Here is a 17,727-nt window from a genome sequence, read left to right as displayed (position 1 = left end):
GTTTTATGGTTTTTAGTGTTCAGAACTAAAAGTTTAATTCCTAATGGAGTAGCTGGCGCGTAATTTTTGTGGAATTTTTGGAAAATTGGCACTTTCCTTTTGAACCTGGGCACAACTTGAGTCTTGGTCCGGTTGGGAGACTTCTGGGCAAGCTTAACTATGGGCCAGAAATTGAATCCCGGTCTCGGGATAATAGAGGGAGACTCTTAGACTACAAATAATGAAAATAAATAGCCATTGAATTAAAATTATATAGGAAGTTTGTAAACTTAATCAAACTTACGTACTATAAAATTTATCAAAAGGTTGGTTTATTGTAGTTGATATAGTGTATAGGACCATGATGAAATGGCCATAATATTAGCTATATTATCAATTTTAATGCATAGGATCAATTCATCAATCACTCAAAATTTGATTTTCCTTTCATAGCTAAAGACATAGAGGGATCAAAAGTACTATAAAAATATCAATTAGTGCAGTACAGAGACCAAACAGCATGCACTTGAAAGTTAAAGAGAACCATATAATACAAACTCAATACCAAATTTTTCTCATAATCAATAATACTGGTTATATGCAGTGCATAGCTTTGTAATTTGTAAATGTGGAATTATTGTCGAAATCGTCAAAAAACAAAATTAATTAAAAATTTGATCGGAAATCGCGATGATTATGATCGCGTCAGGTAATTACACTAGCTATTAGCTAACTGCATAGCAATTCAGCTCTATAATATGTTTAACGATAAGTCTGTGGTTAGATAGTTTCGAAAACAATGAAGTATAGTAATTAACCTACATTTTCTTTCAGAAAAATGAATATAACTTTCATTAAATTTCTATACGTAAAAGTTCTTTGCAAAACTTATATACCATTTAGAATAATGAATAGTTTTTTGAGATCACTTATCAGATTAATGATCTTTGTATAATGAGTGCTATAAGACTGTTTAAAGATCATGTATAACCTCATCATATTATCATGGTTTTCTCAAGTCATGTCTTTATATTTAGTTAAGATTCTCAAATTAGTACCTAGTAACTTATGACTTTTTGAATTAATATCGTCATCGAGTAAAATCAAACGCCAAACGTAGCTAAAAACAAGATATTGGTGTCCTAAATGCACATGCGCAAGCTGTATACAAAACAAACAGGAACACGTTCTCATTAGAACTATGTTATTGACAATTTAATCAATTATCAATTAATCATATGAACGAAAAACCAAAATTATCAAAATTGGTTTGTGCCCTGGTCAATAACCCGTAACTATTAAAGCGTTATAACAATTTTAAAGAATTGATTATACAGATTCAATTGATCCATTGGAGTTTAATTTAGATTGTGGTTCCTGTAATTAATCAGTAAACATATCCTTGTAGTGATGACTTATAATTCAATACGTAAAATGCAGATCATATCGCCAGTAATTGAGATTATTAACTAAACAGCTAAATAGTGTGATCACTAGACTACGTATATTTAGTATTGAAAAGACAGATTGAAATCATGGATTAAAGTATATAGGAAACCTCTTATATTTCAAAAGTTATCAGACTAACAACTTTTCCAATGATTGAAACTCTTAACATTAATTGTCAAGTTAATAAAATATTAAAATGAATAAACAATTGATCATGGTAATGAATACTTCTCAAAATAAATCATTCAAAATTTATGAGTAAGGACCGGCCATCAGATCATCAAATTATCACTGTTACGCAAACAGGAGAAATATGGGTGAGATCAAAAACAGCACAAATATGGAAACCGACAACTATCTATTTTCATTGTAAAGTAGTATTAGTTGAATGACTTTGAACTTTAGTAAATTTTAAAATTGATCAAACGCGAAACTAAATACGGGTAAGATGACGGATCGTATATATTATATATTATATTAATTATAATATTATTATACTAGTACTACTACTTCAATAACCAAATAAATTAATAATATTCATTAAATTCTATGTAAAAGTTCTTTCCAAAACTTATATACTATAAAATCAATGAATATAGTGAAGTACAATGAACATCAACATTGAATGGACCTATAATCGTAAATTAACAAAGGTCATAAATATATGTCATTAGAATATGTCATAGTCATAATGTCTGCTTAGAGTATACACACAGTGGAATGAACTCAAATGGAATTAACTCAAGTGAAAAACTTCAATTGTATACGTTAGTATTCAACAGTAATAAAGAATGTATTCATCACTAATTAATAAATTTTAAGAGATATAAACATACCTGAATACATCAAAAAACGACACAGAAATTAGAGGTCATATTAGCTGCATGATAAATCAGTACGGTTGAGCAAATATCCTTAATGATCATCAGCATCAAATTGTACCATCCCTTTTTAAAATAGTTGAACCAAAACGAAAATTATATCAAACAAAATCAAAGTACAAAAGCTAATTAACACATATTGAACAAAGTATAATTTTCATGAACTAATTAAAATCGCACATTAATTATATTTTTTTCACACTGAACGGTTTGTGCCCTGATCCATAAAGGCTTAAAAAAAAATTAATATTAATCATGATTATTCTTCTTAAAGATCTGGATCAGATCAATTAATTGGGTGGATGCTGACGTCTCGTTTGAATGTTTTATTGAAGTTTTTCATCACTTGTCTAAAAGCCCTTTCGAAAAAGTTTTTGAGCATGATAAAGTTATACAACTTTTCCTGCACAGCTTACTTCAATAAAAGTCTTATAATTCCAATACTTAACGTGGGTGCGTACATTTTGGTTTGGCATAGAACGCTTCTTTAAATAATTTATGGTTTGATATATACTTTAAATGAGAGTTATTAACCAAGCTGTAATAAGGTTTTTCAAATGACTTTTAATTCACAGACAGAGTAATCAAATCTCAGCTGATATAACTTCAATTGACGTTTTAATATAAGTGGATTTGATTAAGTTTCCAAATCTCTATTTAATACACAATTGATGAAAGTTTTCTAGACCACTCTAATTTATTGTAGTCAAGAATATATCATGAATTGCTAATTTTATAACCTGTAACTGCGGGATCAAGAATCTTGAACCAAAAGTATAATATAGATCATTGAATTGAGTATATTAGAGAGGCTTCTTTTTCGGGAATTCATTCTATAGATATATACTCTTATAATTATAATGAAATATATTTTAATTTTCTTAATCGTTGTCACATTGCAAGATTCCATCAATAAATATCGAATTGTCAATCGAACTAGGATGTTATAAACTTAATCAAGCTAGCTGAACAGTTTACACGGAAAGATCTGGAAAACTTCACTAGCAATCGATAGTTTCAGATCATATAATTATCATAAATATGCATGTATGTCATCACACATTAGCTTTTTCAATTTGTGTATATAATGAAACAAAATTGCTATATGCGATATAAATTTCATATTGGTATACAGGGCACTCATTGAAACTACATATATTTAACATTGGAAAAACAAATTGAAATCATGGATTAAAGTATATAGGAAACTTCTTATTCAAAAGTTATCGACGACTATAAAACTTTTCCAGTGATTGATATTCTTAACAAAATGTTAAGTTGAATATTTTCAAGTTGAATGGTCGATCTAAACCATGTTCATGAATATTCTGTGAATTATATTCATTTAACGTACGAATATGGACCGTCAGCTATGTATAATACATTCGGAAACGAAAGGCAATCTACCAAATAAAAAATGCAGCAACATCTAGGCAATTTATGAGTTATACCTCTTTAATATTAGACGTATAAAGTAATATGGAATTATAAACAAAAATTCTGAAATCTCATGATCACTGACAAAACGCGAACTGAATACGGGTAATATCATATAACTAATATTAAATAATATTATTATTAATTAATGATAAATATTAATAATACCAATGATTATATTAGTTATTAATATGTACTACTTCAATAATCAATTAGATGATAATCATTAAATTCTATGTAAAAGCTCTTTTCAAAGCTTATATACTATAAAACCAATGAATAATTATGTTTATTTAAACATGAACATTAAATGGGTTTGTCATGATTCAACAAAGACCATATTGTTTTCCACATTTCATGCACTGTCTAGTAAGTATTAGTCCCAATATAATACGATGAGCTCAATGAACTAACTGAAATATGTAATTAGTTAGTATTCAAAGGTCTTGATGATTTATTATGCTTAATTTATTTCAACAAATCTTAACATACTGCATGAAAAATGTAACAAAGACCTGTTAAGCTACTTCATGGTAACAAATCGTTACGGTTGTCCGTTTTGCAACAAAAGGCTATCCAAGATGTACAAGTTTAAAAAAAACTTATAATAGTGAATTAACGAATCAACTTTTTTTGCACACAATTCTCGAAGCGGTTTGTGCCCTGATCTTCTTCAAAGCTTTTGTAAAAAAAAATTGAATGTTGTACGAAAACACTTCTTGTAAGATAAACTCTATGAATTACTAAACTTATACAGCTTATGAACCAGTGATAATCTCTAATGTTTGTTGGGTATAAAATCAAATGATTTTCTACTATTATTTTATTGGGTACAATATTTTCATTTTAAATATAGTTAGTGTACACTTTACTTTATGTTTGTGCTGATTTGAATAACCGTTCTATATTAATTGATTATAATTGGTTAGTTTTATAGCTGTGCTTATGATTAGGTTATTCAAATGACTTCCAATTTACACAGATTAATCAAATCAGTACAGAATTATACTTCGATTGACGTTTTAATATAAGTGGATTTGATTAAGTTTCCAAATCTCTATTTAATACACAATTGACGAAAGTTTATGAATGGAAAATTGTAGTGCTACATGTTAAAGATATCATAATATTCATGTGTATAACTACAATCAAAAATTCAAATGAAAAGTATACAGATCATTAAATTGAGTATACAGGGAACTTCTTCTTCAAAAATTCACGCTATAGATACACCCTTATAATGAAATTTATGGCACTAGTATCCTAGTCATTACCATCAAAAATTTACCACAGATCAGGTTTAAGAATGGTCAACAGATGAATGATGAATAGTGCTTTTTTTAAGCAGTTGGCATTGATAAACTAATAAACAATTGTATCACTAGCTAGAAAAAATATATGAATCACTTCGATCATGAATATCGGAAAGCCACTAATTGAAAATTCTTCATGAGATTTTTGTGAACTCAACGTTCTATGAAATGCACTTTATGGCAGGGGAGTATCAAATGGTAAGTAGTAAGTACAGGTGTACAGCTTAGAATTGAGAAAGAATTTAGAATAAAAATTTATTAGAAAAAATCGCGCATAATAATTGGTTTGAAATTTTCACACTTATTCTTACAAACATGTTTCTTTTTGCTGTCAGTAACATTCAAAGCGCTGTGTTATACTCTTATCATTACTGATAAATAGGTAAATGAAATAAATGACTTTTTGGTGTGTTTAACAATATAGCCATTGTTTGAGTTTGAAGATTGAAGTTTGAAGCACATATTCTGGGTACACTGCAATATGATCACAGAAATTGTTAATTATTCAATTGATTAAAAGTCCTAGATATCTTGTTATTCTTCAACATTTAATGATCATTTGATTTTATGAAAGTAGGTTTGATTAAGTTTACAAATTCTCTTTATAAATATACAATTGATTTGAATCTTTTTGAATATATTCAGATTGCAGATTGTAGATGTTATATTGTTTATAATTCTGATCAGTAAACTTCAGGAGTTATATACAGGATTAAAATATAGTTAGTCAAAGAGTTTCATGTATTAGTATAGATATGATAAACGAGGGTTTGAACATATGATCAAGCAATGAACTTAACAATATTGTTGATCATCACAAGCCCAATTTGGATGATAATTAGCTTTGTATTTGCTTTGTTTGCATTGAGTAGGATTTTTGATTTCACTGCAATAAAATTTACAAGCCCTTTGAGCAAGGTCCTTGTTCTTATCTTTCAAGCCACCATTAAGCATATAGCTGACACATTGTTTGAAACTACCTAGACAAACACTGTTTTTTGAGTTAGCAACATTACAGAATATTGGTTTATAAGCTCCAGCTTCAACTATAATTGGATCAGTGAAATTATTTGGTAAAGATATGGAGTGGTCAGTAGTGATTGAATCTTCTGTATTAACTGTTGAACCAATAACACTTAATGATAATAAACTTGGAACGATAATGGCAAATAATTTCATATTGAAATGCTAGTTGGTTTTTGACTGACTGATTTGATTTGAAATTCTTAGCTTTTATAAATTGACGAAATTGTATTTATATAAACGTCCTTTAATTAATCGCTTTGACGTCCATGAAATTGACGTTATTTCAACATTTAATCTGATGTAATCGCTATATCTTATATCGCATGTGGTAGTCATTAGACTACACTGTGAAGCCTTAGACCTTTTACTTCATATATTGATCTTCATTGGGTAGAATTCACTAAAAAAATTGTTCCGATTATATCAGAAGCACAGATGATCGAAATCATGTACAAACTTCCAAGTACTTCAAAATAACTACATATTCAGCTCTGATAGATAGCTATATAGCTGGAGCATGTTTGACATCGATCAATTGTGCTTAATCAAATGTCAATACATTAACTTATAAGCTGTTTTCGAAAAACTATATAAATAGACATAATTGTCAGTTACTTCAATCTTCTTTGAAAGCTTCATAGATCATTAACTTATCAATACTACATCGATCAACCAACAACTCAATACCGGAATGAAGGTATAGCTCTTCAGATATTGAGGATCTTGTTGAAAGAAACTTGTTATATTTTAAGAGTGCTGGTGGAGTTGAGAAAAATTGTTAATATATTTACTTCTGTACGGCTCCAAGTATTAAGCTTATGTTATATACTGATCTGACCGACAGCTTAAGTACTATGGGAAGTATCCTGGTTTCGGGATATATATTTAATAAAAATTAGTCTAATGCAGAACTCTTAGTTTACGAATATTATTGATGAAAAAATTTGAACCATTGAATTAAAATTAGATAGGAAGTTTGTAAACTTAATCAAACTTACTTACTATATAAAATTAATCAAAAAGTTTGTTGTGATTGATATAGGTTATGACCATGTGGTATTATTTCTTTGATTGTGATATAACAAATCTTGAGAAGTTTTAATATCAATAATCATGACCCAGTCCATTTTTATAAATTCAGTTTCACATTAAAGAGCTCTTATGTTGCAATAACAGACAATGAACACACGTTTTTCTACCAAATATTAGGAATGTGGAATTGGCCATCCATGGCAACATCATATCATGATGAAAAGTCGATTTGTACCATTACAACTTGCTATATCCAAGTTACATTTATCTCCCGAACAGAAATCATGTATCATAAAATTTTTAAATATAAAAGATGTCAAGATTTTTAAAATTAGGAAAAAATTTACATTAAGTATAAGTTTAAAAAATTCGCGTTGACGGGTAATTTAGTTACTAGCAGCAGCAGCAGCAGCTGATTTGATTGCACAACTTCAATTAATATATGATATAATAGAGCTTTTGTGGATTAATAATATGATATATGTAGGTAGACATGTCACTGTATCGATGGCTTATTCAATCTGTAAAATATAGATGAGACCAAAGACCAAAGCTGATCTCAAATCGGTTATAACTAAACACTAAACAGTGTGATCAAAAATACGTATATGATATTGAAAGAACAGACTGAAATCATGGATTAAAGTATATAGGAAACTTCTTATTCAAAAGTTATCAGACTAACAACTTTTCCAACGATTGTTTCTTAACATTTTGTCAAGTTGAATATATTGAACTGAATATAAATTAGATCATGGTAATGAATACTCCTCAAATTAAGCTAAATCATTCAACTTATTCATATGGTCCATTTATCCATGTACACTTGCTTTTCAAACGAAAGGGTAGTCGGAAACATAAAAAGAACACATAATGGTAGATAATCAACATGTCCATTTTTCAATATTAAGTATCAGTTTCTTTAAAGTTTGTTGTGAAATTGACAATTGGTGTTAATAGAACGAGCGCGGAACTGAATACGGGTAATATCATTACAAAGCTGGTTTAAGGTAACTCACACTATTGGTTCGGATGAAGAAAGAGGTTTTGAAATGGAATTCTTCCGTTTAACCAAAGCCGAAATTAACCACAGGTTTATTCAAAATGTTCAACCTTCCTCAAAGGCTTTACACTCCAATGTTAGAGATATTAAGGATGAAAAGGTACAATTAGAATCATTTCTCCATTACAATAGAAAATATCATGAAGAAAAAGGTTTGCCAATTCAAAGAGAAATCTGGGTCGAAAATGAAGATCCTCAACAGGAAGTCCATTTCACCAAGCAAACAATTCCAAAGATTCAATGGAAAACATTCTGGTACAAACTTTACAAATCTCAAACGCAAGCTCCAGGACTGTTAGAATTTTATCAAAGATTCAACCTAGGCCACTTTGAACACATGTTCGAAAGAACAAATGAATCAAATACCCAAGAGGATCTCCCAAATTTAAACAACGAAGAGTGCTGCTTATGTGGTGAACAAAAAGAAACCTTCCAACACTATTTCCAACAATGCTCTAAAGCTCAACAAATTTGGACATATATCAACAAAGGTGAAACTCCAATAAAGCTAAAAGATCTCCAGGTCAATTTACAACCAACAAAGGCGGGTTATATATTAATGAACCGATACATTGAATGTTTGGTTTATTTGAGAAAAAGAAGAAGATTTGGAAGCCAAGTCTTAAATTATGACCAAAACGAAATGATGGGACAAGCTAAGCTATTCCTTACTTTCAAAAGCTCCAAAACCGCCTACTACTCCTCAAACTAGTTAGATCAAATAAAAATAAAACCAAGATGTGAAGAAGCTAGAACCGATTAACAAGTTCAAAAGAGTGTATATTTAACAATTATATAGAAGAATTACATTGTAATAAAAATTTATGAAAAAAAAAAAACATAACTAATATATTATATTAAAATATTAATATTAATATTACATGGATATTTTAAATTATCTACTACTTCAATAATCAAATATATGATATTCATTAGATTCTATGTAAAAGTTTATAATTTCAAAACTTATATACTATAAAATCGATAAATACTGTGCTGTGAAGTTTATTAAACATGAACATTGAATGGGTTAGTCATGATCAAGATCATAAATCTTAATGATATATTTCTTTCCACATTTCATGCACTGTTTAGTATATTCAAGCTCCACTTCATAAAGAGCTAAATGAATTCACTGAAGCATGTGATTAGTTAGTATTCAAAGGTCTTAATGATTCATCATGGTTGACTTATTTCATCAAATCTTAACATACTTCACGAGAAATGCAGCATAGTAGCTTTCTAAAGCATTAAAGTTGGTGTTTTCATGAACTTGGTTAAAAAACGTACAATAACTTTCGGTTGCGCAAGGTGCAACCAAATCCTATTCAAAATTATATCAAACAGATACGATGCCAGTGAACAATGATAGTATATGAAATATTTATCGAATTAATTTTCGAGACGAATATTTGTGGTTTGTGCCCTGGTCTAGTGTAGTTTTCCATTTTCGAGTAAGGGGAAAAATACATTGGAATCATCACTTAACACATGAACTCAATCGTCTAGAAGTCATAGATTCGGACATGATTTCCAATATTAGTAAAAGAATTAACTGATTTCAAATATTAGCAAAAGAATTAACCCCAACAATTTTTGGATTCTGAGATTTCAGGAACATGAAGTAAGGATCTGAGATCTGAGGACTTCAAATGATCACAACAATTGTTGAGTATTCAATTGATTAAAAGTCCTAGAGATGTTATCCTTTATTATTATCATGATGATCATTTGATTTTATACAAGTAGATTTGATTAAGTTTACAAACTCTCTTCATAAATATACAATTGATTGAAATCTTTTTGAATATATTCAGATTGCAGATTGTAGATGTTAAATCGTTTACATGATTCTGAAAGATACAATACATTACTGCATAACATCAAGAGAAATATATCCTTGAAGGGGTACTTTGAGATAGCTCAATCATGATCAGATACAATAATTGCTAATGAATAGTATGGTTTAAGCCAATAACTATATGTTAAGGGAAAGAATTATAAAGAATCAATAAATAACAAGTGGAAGTGTATCAGAGAGAGGAATATGCTCATCAAATTATGTATTGGGAGTCTGGGATTAAGTTTGAATAGATATATAAGCTCTCACAAATTGAAACGTGTGTCACTTTTGTTTGATTAATAGATCAAAATTAATCAAATTATTTTAGCGTCTTTAACTAGTACTAGATCGATCAAGCTGATTCACATATTGTACGAATTAGGACGTTTGAAGATCATTTATATCCTGATCCACATTTACGTTTCTATACTTTGATGAATCGTCCACAAGTGTTTGCGATTATATCATCAGATCACCATATAACGTGGAAGAAATTAGAGTAAGTTAAAGTTAATTTAGATCAATTTATTGAAGAGGGCATATATAAGGCAGTATATATTTTCAGTAACTAATTTGATTTCATCAATCGAATATTTAAGAGATAACTATTCCTCGTGTTTTTGACCATTTTGACAATATATTTATGAGCATATTTTATAATTATAGTCAATATGAAATTATCATCAGTCTTAGCTTCAGGATTATTCTTATCATGTATCGCTGCTTCACCAATTTCTGTCCCTGCAGCTACTGAAAGCTCAACTGCTAATGAACCAAAATTCCAATCAGATAACTCAACTGATATATCCATGGAAGGATTTGATTCTTGTTTTTGTTTTAAGAGAGCTCAAAAACAATCGTGTCACGGTGGCAGCTTCAATAAATGTGTTAAATATTATTCATCCCAGCCATCTATTGGTGTTGAAAGAGCTCCTAGCTTTTGTGGTTTCTGGTGTACAAAAATGGAAAAGACTAAGGATTGTGGTTTTAACAAGCTGAAATTTAATTACCATCCAGATTGGTCTTGTGATGATGCAGAATTCCATTGTTAATTAAGTATATTTAGACTAGAAACATTTTACTAGATAGTGTATGTCACGTTTTATATATATAAATATAGCTAATATACAGCAGCTTTTAATGATATATAACTCAAAGCTACAATTACTATATATTTATAGACGTCTTTGATTCACAATATAATTAAATTGTTAATATAAAATTACACACGGGTCACCTTTTGTGATTAATACTTCCAACTTTGAACTGGTTTGATGGCGTGATTCAACGACTAAATCTGATATAATGGCAATATCTTTCCGAATTTGCACGGTAGATCCATATATGAGATTTACTTTGTGATTAAAGACAGATCTAATTATTATAACTTAGAAATTGAACGTTAATGTACGTACTTTAAATAAAAATATTTGTATATAATGAATAGCAGTATATACCAATATTACTATAAAATCAATGAGCTATATATAAATTTGATTAAGATTTAACAATATGGAACATCAGCACAATACCAGTTTGGAAAATATTCAAATTTATTCTTCATATCTCTGCAATCATCAACATTCTTAATTTTGCTGCAAAAGAAGGAACAATAGCTAAGGGCATCTTTAGTACTGCGTTGATATGGTCCAGATTGACCTTTATACTCAACAACACATTTTTGAACATCATGTTTATGACAGTAACGACTTTGATTAGCTTCAAAACAAAGAACAGGACCTGGAACTTTAGCTTTATTTGTGACTTCATCAGTAGAATTACCTGAGGCCAAAATACCTGATAAGAATACACCTTGTGCGACGATTGATGATAACTTCATGATATAGAGATGATGTTAAGTTGTTTGATATTAATATTGATCCAATCAATTAATTTGATATCGATTGATACTTAAATAGGCCTCCAAAAAGAGGGTACATAGTCTCTCTTTATATAGTTTCCAAGATCAACTATATTCTCAATAAATAAAACCATTTTGTGCCACCGTGTAATCATACATAACCTCAGTTTATCAATCTGATTGTTGGCTGCTTAATGTTGGTTGATCCTCGATCTAATTGTTATATGCATTAATTAATGTCTTCCAAATATACGTACAATGCTATTTTATAATCGCAAACGTCAATATATGATTCACCAAAAGTAAACTAGTTAATGGAAATCAATTGGTAGATCACTATTAATCATGTTTAAAAATGTTCAATCTAGCTGAGACCCTTTTCTGATTTGTAGCATTTTCACAGTTAACAAAACGATTTTAACCAACAGAACAATCGAGGCAATCAAGGTTGGGGCATTAAGATCACCGTGTATCAATTAACTCTAAAATGCCGAATTTATAATCGGATTTTCTGATAGTAGATAATATCAAACCATCTGCTTTAATTTGTGTCAAATTGAACCAAGTTTTGGGGATCTTGTTAAGAAACGTTGTGAGGTGTTGGTGGAAATGAAGAAAATTTGTTAGCTCCTATTAAGCTTATGTTGTACTTCTCAATAGTTGAACCATATAATAGATCAACTTCCATAACTATGATTGAAGATATTCGATAGTAGTCATGGTTTCACCAACTGTCGAATTTTCTTCAAAAGCGTTGAAAAGTACTCAATATGGAAACTTCATCAATCATGATTAACACAATCATTTGATAATATTAGAATCCGCGGGTTCAATATAGCTATTTTACACCAAAATTAGATGTACTTCTTATATTCGATATACTATGAATATTTATAATCATTTAAGTAGCTAATAGACACGAAACACTTGTCCAGGTGTAATATGCTACTATGTATTAGAAGCTCCAATAAAGCATAAGACAATTAGCAATATTTTTGATTATCACAAGCCCATTTTGGATGATAATTAGCTTTTAATTTGCTCTGTTTACATTGAGTAGGTGTTTTGATTTCACTGCAAAAAAATTTACAGATTTTATTAGCATCTTCAATTTTGGTTTTGTCTTTAACACCACGAGTACGACCCTCAACACATTTTTGAACACTGCCGTTACAATATTTATACTTGTTAGCACCAAAACAAAATCTTTCACCTCCAGCTTCAGCTATGATTGGATCAGTAAAGTTACCTGGTAGAGATGTGGAGTTTTCAGCATTGATTGAGTTTTCTGTAGCAGCCGGTAAAGCAATAACACTTAATGATAAAAAACCTGGAACAATAATTGTTGATAATTTCATATTGATGTTGATAATTTGTTGTAGATTATTTGATTTAGTTCAAATGAATTGAGTACTGATGAATATCCATATAGCTAGATATTAATTTAAAAAGAGAAGATTTCATTACCCATTTATATAGCTATCATGCAAAAACCAGAATTTGTAGTGAAGAAATGTTTCAGTATAACCATAATTGTTTTACCATGCATCACGTTGTTTAATTATAATTAAAGTCTTGAACAGTTTTAATTTCTCTAATTATTGGTCAAAATTCAATTCAACTCAATCTGATATAATCGGAATATCCAACCTTATTGCCCTTTTATAACTCAATTATAATTTGACATGATAAATCGATCTTCCGTTATGATATAATCGGAAGCTTTTGCAGCACATTGTAAATCAAGACTAATTGCAGATATAGACAAATAAATCAATCCAAGTCCAGGGAGCTTATTTGATCATGACCTTCAATCCAAAAGCTTTCTATAGATCAAATTAACTTGTTAGACCTTTAATTCAAGCAAATTTTTCGAACCCCTGTAGCCCTAGTAGAATAACAGCCCCTAAGTCATATGATACACATGAGCTCCACCTCAAAGAATGTTCCAACGAAACCTAAATTGGAAACCCTCGATGGATTGATTAAATGCTGGTTTTATCACTGTGGTTATATTTTAGTAGGGAAGTTTCAGTTTTCTCAACCAAAAGTTTACAATTTATATGGGATTTTGAGATTCGCGGGTTCAGTTTACTAGATTTTTATGAACTCTTTGAAAAATTTTACACACTGTTACACCTTTTGATCAAAATACGGATTATGTCCAACGTATAATTGAATATGTGTTGTTTTTTCATACTGTCGATATTCTTGGAAGTGTTGTGCGATACCCTTATAGCTTCTGAGCATGATTTTTAAAAAAGGCTGCGTCTGCAAAATAGTATGGTTAATCCCAGTTCGAAGTGGGAAGCATATATTCTGGGTACACAAAGTATTCAGAAAATAGAAAATTTGTTGGTTATTCATGTTATTTATAAACCCCAGATATGTTATCCTTCATTATCAACATTCAACGATCATTTGATTTTATAAAAGTAGGTTTGATTAAGTTCACAAGTCCTCTTTATAATATACAACTGATTGAAGTCTTTCAAATGAATTCAGATCGTAGATGTTATGTTTGAGTATAATATAAATTGTTCGGATGATACCCAAGAAACTTCAATTGTATATAAGTCGAGAAGTATCTATAAAAAGGATTAAATTGAATACACAAATATGCATGTTACATCTTGATCTCATATATTATATATAGCATTGGATATAAAATCAGCTACCCGAAATTAAATAACATACAGCAATAAGCTTAGCAATATTTTAAATCATCACATTTCCATTTTGGATGGTAATTTGCTTTAACTTTGCTTTGTTTGCATTGAGTAGCTGATTTAAGTTCACTGCAATAAAACTTACAAATCTTAGTAGCATAATCAACTAAGTTCTTTTGTTTACCAGCACCAGTGGTCATATAGATACACTTTTTGACACTTCCATAACAAAGAGCATTATTTGGGTTAGCATCATTACAAAGATACCCTTTACCTGCAGCTTCTGATATAATTGGATCAGTGAAATTTCCAGGTAAGGATAAGTTTTCAGTGTTGATTGAACTTTCTGTAGCAACTGGTGAAGCCATAATACCTGATAAGAGTAAACCTTGTAGGAAAATTGATGATAATTTCATGTTGGTGTAAATAAACCTGCTAATTATTCACTGATCTGATTGAGTTGATACTAATGATAAAAATTAATTGCTAATCCAGCGATATAAAAACAAGAAATAATTGGTACTCTTATATAGTTGTAATTTATCAGCTATTTCTGAAGTGACATAAATTCTAAAATCTGCTTAACCCCATAATCTGATGTCTTCCGTTATGATATAATCGGAAACTTTTGCAGCACTGTGTAGATCTCAATGCTTGAAACAGACCAATAAACCAATTCAATACTATGAGTATTTGACCACGATCTCAAAGCAATTGCTTTCAATTCAAAATTATGTTCCTTAGATAAAAGCAAATTTCATTGGTAGCATAAGATTGATCAATAATCCTCTATCTCTTAGTACAATAACCATCCTAGCTTTTTCAGTGTCATCAATTGAACCAACCAAGTAATCAACACAAACAGAAGCAACAACAGTTAGGATAAATAACAAGACTAAGGAAGATACAGTTGATAATGATGATTCTTCTTCATCTTTACTACCAGCTGCAACATTTTGATTTTGGGCTCTTTCAACATAATCTGATTGTTCTTCTTCAATAGCGCCTTCAAATAATTGTTTATGAGTTTTCAATCATGGAAAACCAAAAACACTATTATGGCATATGATATTGCTGCTCCACCATGATTAGGAAACTTATTCTTGTTGTCCAAGAACTGAAGTTACTGAACTATTTTATACCGACTCCAGTAAAATTATTCAAGCACGTCGCGTTCAAATTTTTTTTTCACGATTGGGATTTTCATTTCTACGTATACTATTGGATTCGTGAAGGGAAAAAGCTACACCATCACTTCTCATTGAACTTCATGACTTAGAAGTCAGAGACTGTCACAATTAGAATAGATATCTTATGGTTCAAAGATTTTCTGATCAATTGATTTAAAGTGCTAGATTATCATTATAAATTATAAATTATTCTTACTGATCGTCAGTAAACTTATAATAAAGATAAAGAGAATAACTATTGCTACAAAATCTTTGTTTTTCTCCTTTATTAGCTCTTAAAAGTCAATTGATTTTATAGTTTGATTTAGTATACAAATCCTCTTTATAATATACTGCAGGATTGAAGTCTTTTAAGTGAATATTCAGGGTTTGAAGATGTTATGTTTGAGTATAGCATTAATTGTTTGAATGATACCAAGATACCCAATATATTTTAAGACAACAAGTCGAGAAATATCCATAAAGAAGATTAAAAGGACTATACAAAGATGCATGTTACATGTCACATATGCAATATATAACATTCTAAAGCTGTACTTGAATCGATCATAATCAAAAATTCCAAGAACATATAACTAATTTAAATTAATTACAGTAATTATATCGTTATCATTATTCAAAGATACTTGAATATTACATATATTCCATATATCATATGAATATTTTATTTAATAGATTAACCAAATAATACACACAAATTAGTGTAATTGACAATCAATGATCAATCGATGCTATTTTTTGCAGTATTGTGCACCATCACAACCCCAAGGTGGATGATAATTTGCTTTATATTTGCTTTGTTTGCATTGAGTAGGAGTTTTGATTTCACTGCACCAAAATTTACAAACTTTGAAAGCTTCTTCGTCACTCATTCCACCTATGGTATAATTAGGAATACATTGCTTAACACCTAGATTACCCTTACAATATGCACCAGTATTTACGTCTTGACAAAGATGAGGCCATTTTCTACCTTCAGCGTGGATAGCATCAGTGGAGTTATTGGATTCCAAAGAAGCGTCATCAGCAGCAATTGGTGAAGAAAGAGCACCTGATAATAATAAACCTTCAAAGAAAATTGTGGATAGTTTCATTTTGATAGTGATGTTGATGTTGTTTTGTTGACCTAATTGACCCTTTGTAATTAGTTAGTTTCTGAATCATTGAGCCATTGACAAAAATAAAGAGTGAATTTCTAAGATATTTATACCTTTTCGATTTTATATAATTGAAATTTGAGGTACTCTGTAATCAGAGTTTGATCATTTGAACTGCCTAGTTAATGGGGTCCATCGCTCTTATATAATCGGAAATATTTACATATATATAATTAAACGTCAATCGTATTGTTGTGTATTACACTCAGTTATCCAAAAGCTTTTGAAGCAAGCTTTGGGGTGCAGCTTATACAATTATACTACTAAAGAATCTAACGTTAACATCAAATTAAGTCAGTAAAATTAATTGTGATCATGAAATTCATGAATATTAATTAGTATCAATATTAACGTCTGCAACTATTTGGCTAGTATAGCTGTACATATTCAACGGGACTAGATTATTATAAAAATGTTAAATTGATTTATTCTGAAGGGTACTCATGAATCTATTTCATGTTAGATGCAGTTAGAAGCTATACAAGTGGTAGCTATTTGAGTCGAGCCCGACCTGATTTGGTAATCGGATTCCATTCTCCAGATTGTATATGCAGTGAAGATCAATATTTTGAGGTTCTCGAGTATTATGAATACATTATAATGCATCCCAATTGAAATATTCTCCTACATAACTCAAATGAATACGATTGAGTGAAATTTATGAATCTTTATAATAATCAATCATCGAATAACATGATCTTCGAGACCCCAGAGCCTATTCGATAATCGAATTTCCTCGTATAACTAACAATTAATTTTTTTACCATCTGCTTCAGCGTATGTCAAATAGAGCCAAGAATTGTGGATCTCATGTCAAGAAAGGTTTG

General features: G+C 29.9%; 7 protein-coding genes across 7 annotated transcripts; 2 read left to right on the top strand and 5 right to left on the bottom strand.

Moving 5' to 3' along the window:
- Positions 1–5,854: 5,854 nt before the first annotated feature.
- On the bottom strand, positions 5,855–6,238 carry BN7_6645 (uncharacterized protein; the record flags this gene model as incomplete). The annotated part of the gene is made up of 1 exon (XM_011272820.1): positions 5,855–6,238. The coding sequence occupies one exon, from the start codon at positions 6,236–6,238 to the stop codon at positions 5,855–5,857; it is 384 nt and encodes a 127-aa protein (XP_011271122.1).
- Positions 6,239–8,169: 1,931 nt separating this feature from the next.
- BN7_6644 (uncharacterized protein) lies at positions 8,170–8,892 on the top strand (the record flags this gene model as incomplete). The annotated part of the gene is made up of 1 exon (XM_011272819.1): positions 8,170–8,892. The coding sequence occupies one exon, from the start codon at positions 8,170–8,172 to the stop codon at positions 8,890–8,892; it is 723 nt and encodes a 240-aa protein (XP_011271121.1).
- A 1,802-nt stretch (positions 8,893–10,694) lies between these two features.
- Positions 10,695–11,075, top strand: BN7_6643 (uncharacterized protein; the record flags this gene model as incomplete). The annotated part of the gene is made up of 1 exon (XM_011272818.1): positions 10,695–11,075. One exon carries the CDS (start codon positions 10,695–10,697, stop codon positions 11,073–11,075), a length of 381 nt encoding a protein of 126 aa, XP_011271120.1.
- Positions 11,076–11,527: 452 nt separating this feature from the next.
- BN7_6642 (uncharacterized protein) lies at positions 11,528–11,863 on the bottom strand (the record flags this gene model as incomplete). Its single annotated transcript, XM_011272817.1, has 1 exon — positions 11,528–11,863. One exon carries the CDS (start codon positions 11,861–11,863, stop codon positions 11,528–11,530), a length of 336 nt encoding a protein of 111 aa, XP_011271119.1.
- Positions 11,864–12,867: 1,004 nt separating this feature from the next.
- Positions 12,868–13,242, bottom strand: BN7_6641 (uncharacterized protein; the record flags this gene model as incomplete). The annotated part of the gene is made up of 1 exon (XM_011272816.1): positions 12,868–13,242. One exon carries the CDS (start codon positions 13,240–13,242, stop codon positions 12,868–12,870), a length of 375 nt encoding a protein of 124 aa, XP_011271118.1.
- A 1,349-nt stretch (positions 13,243–14,591) lies between these two features.
- Positions 14,592–14,969, bottom strand: BN7_6640 (uncharacterized protein; the record flags this gene model as incomplete). The annotated part of the gene is made up of 1 exon (XM_011272815.1): positions 14,592–14,969. One exon carries the CDS (start codon positions 14,967–14,969, stop codon positions 14,592–14,594), a length of 378 nt encoding a protein of 125 aa, XP_011271117.1.
- Positions 14,970–16,474: 1,505 nt separating this feature from the next.
- BN7_6639 (uncharacterized protein) lies at positions 16,475–17,434 on the bottom strand (the record flags this gene model as incomplete). Its single annotated transcript, XM_011272814.1, has 2 exons — positions 16,475–16,869; positions 17,383–17,434. 2 exons carry the CDS (start codon positions 17,432–17,434, stop codon positions 16,475–16,477), a joined length of 447 nt encoding a protein of 148 aa, XP_011271116.1.
- Positions 17,435–17,727: the final 293 nt, after the last annotated feature.

The sequence above is a fragment of the Wickerhamomyces ciferrii genome, contig 00300 (genome assembly GCF_000313485.1).
Source record: "Wickerhamomyces ciferrii WGS project CAIF00000000 data, strain NRRL Y-1031 F-60-10, contig 00300, whole genome shotgun sequence".
Taxonomy (NCBI): domain Eukaryota; kingdom Fungi; phylum Ascomycota; class Saccharomycetes; order Phaffomycetales; family Wickerhamomycetaceae; genus Hansenula; species Hansenula ciferrii.
The sequence above is the reverse complement of the archived record's forward strand: the minus strand, read 5'-3'. Positions and strand labels throughout refer to the sequence as shown.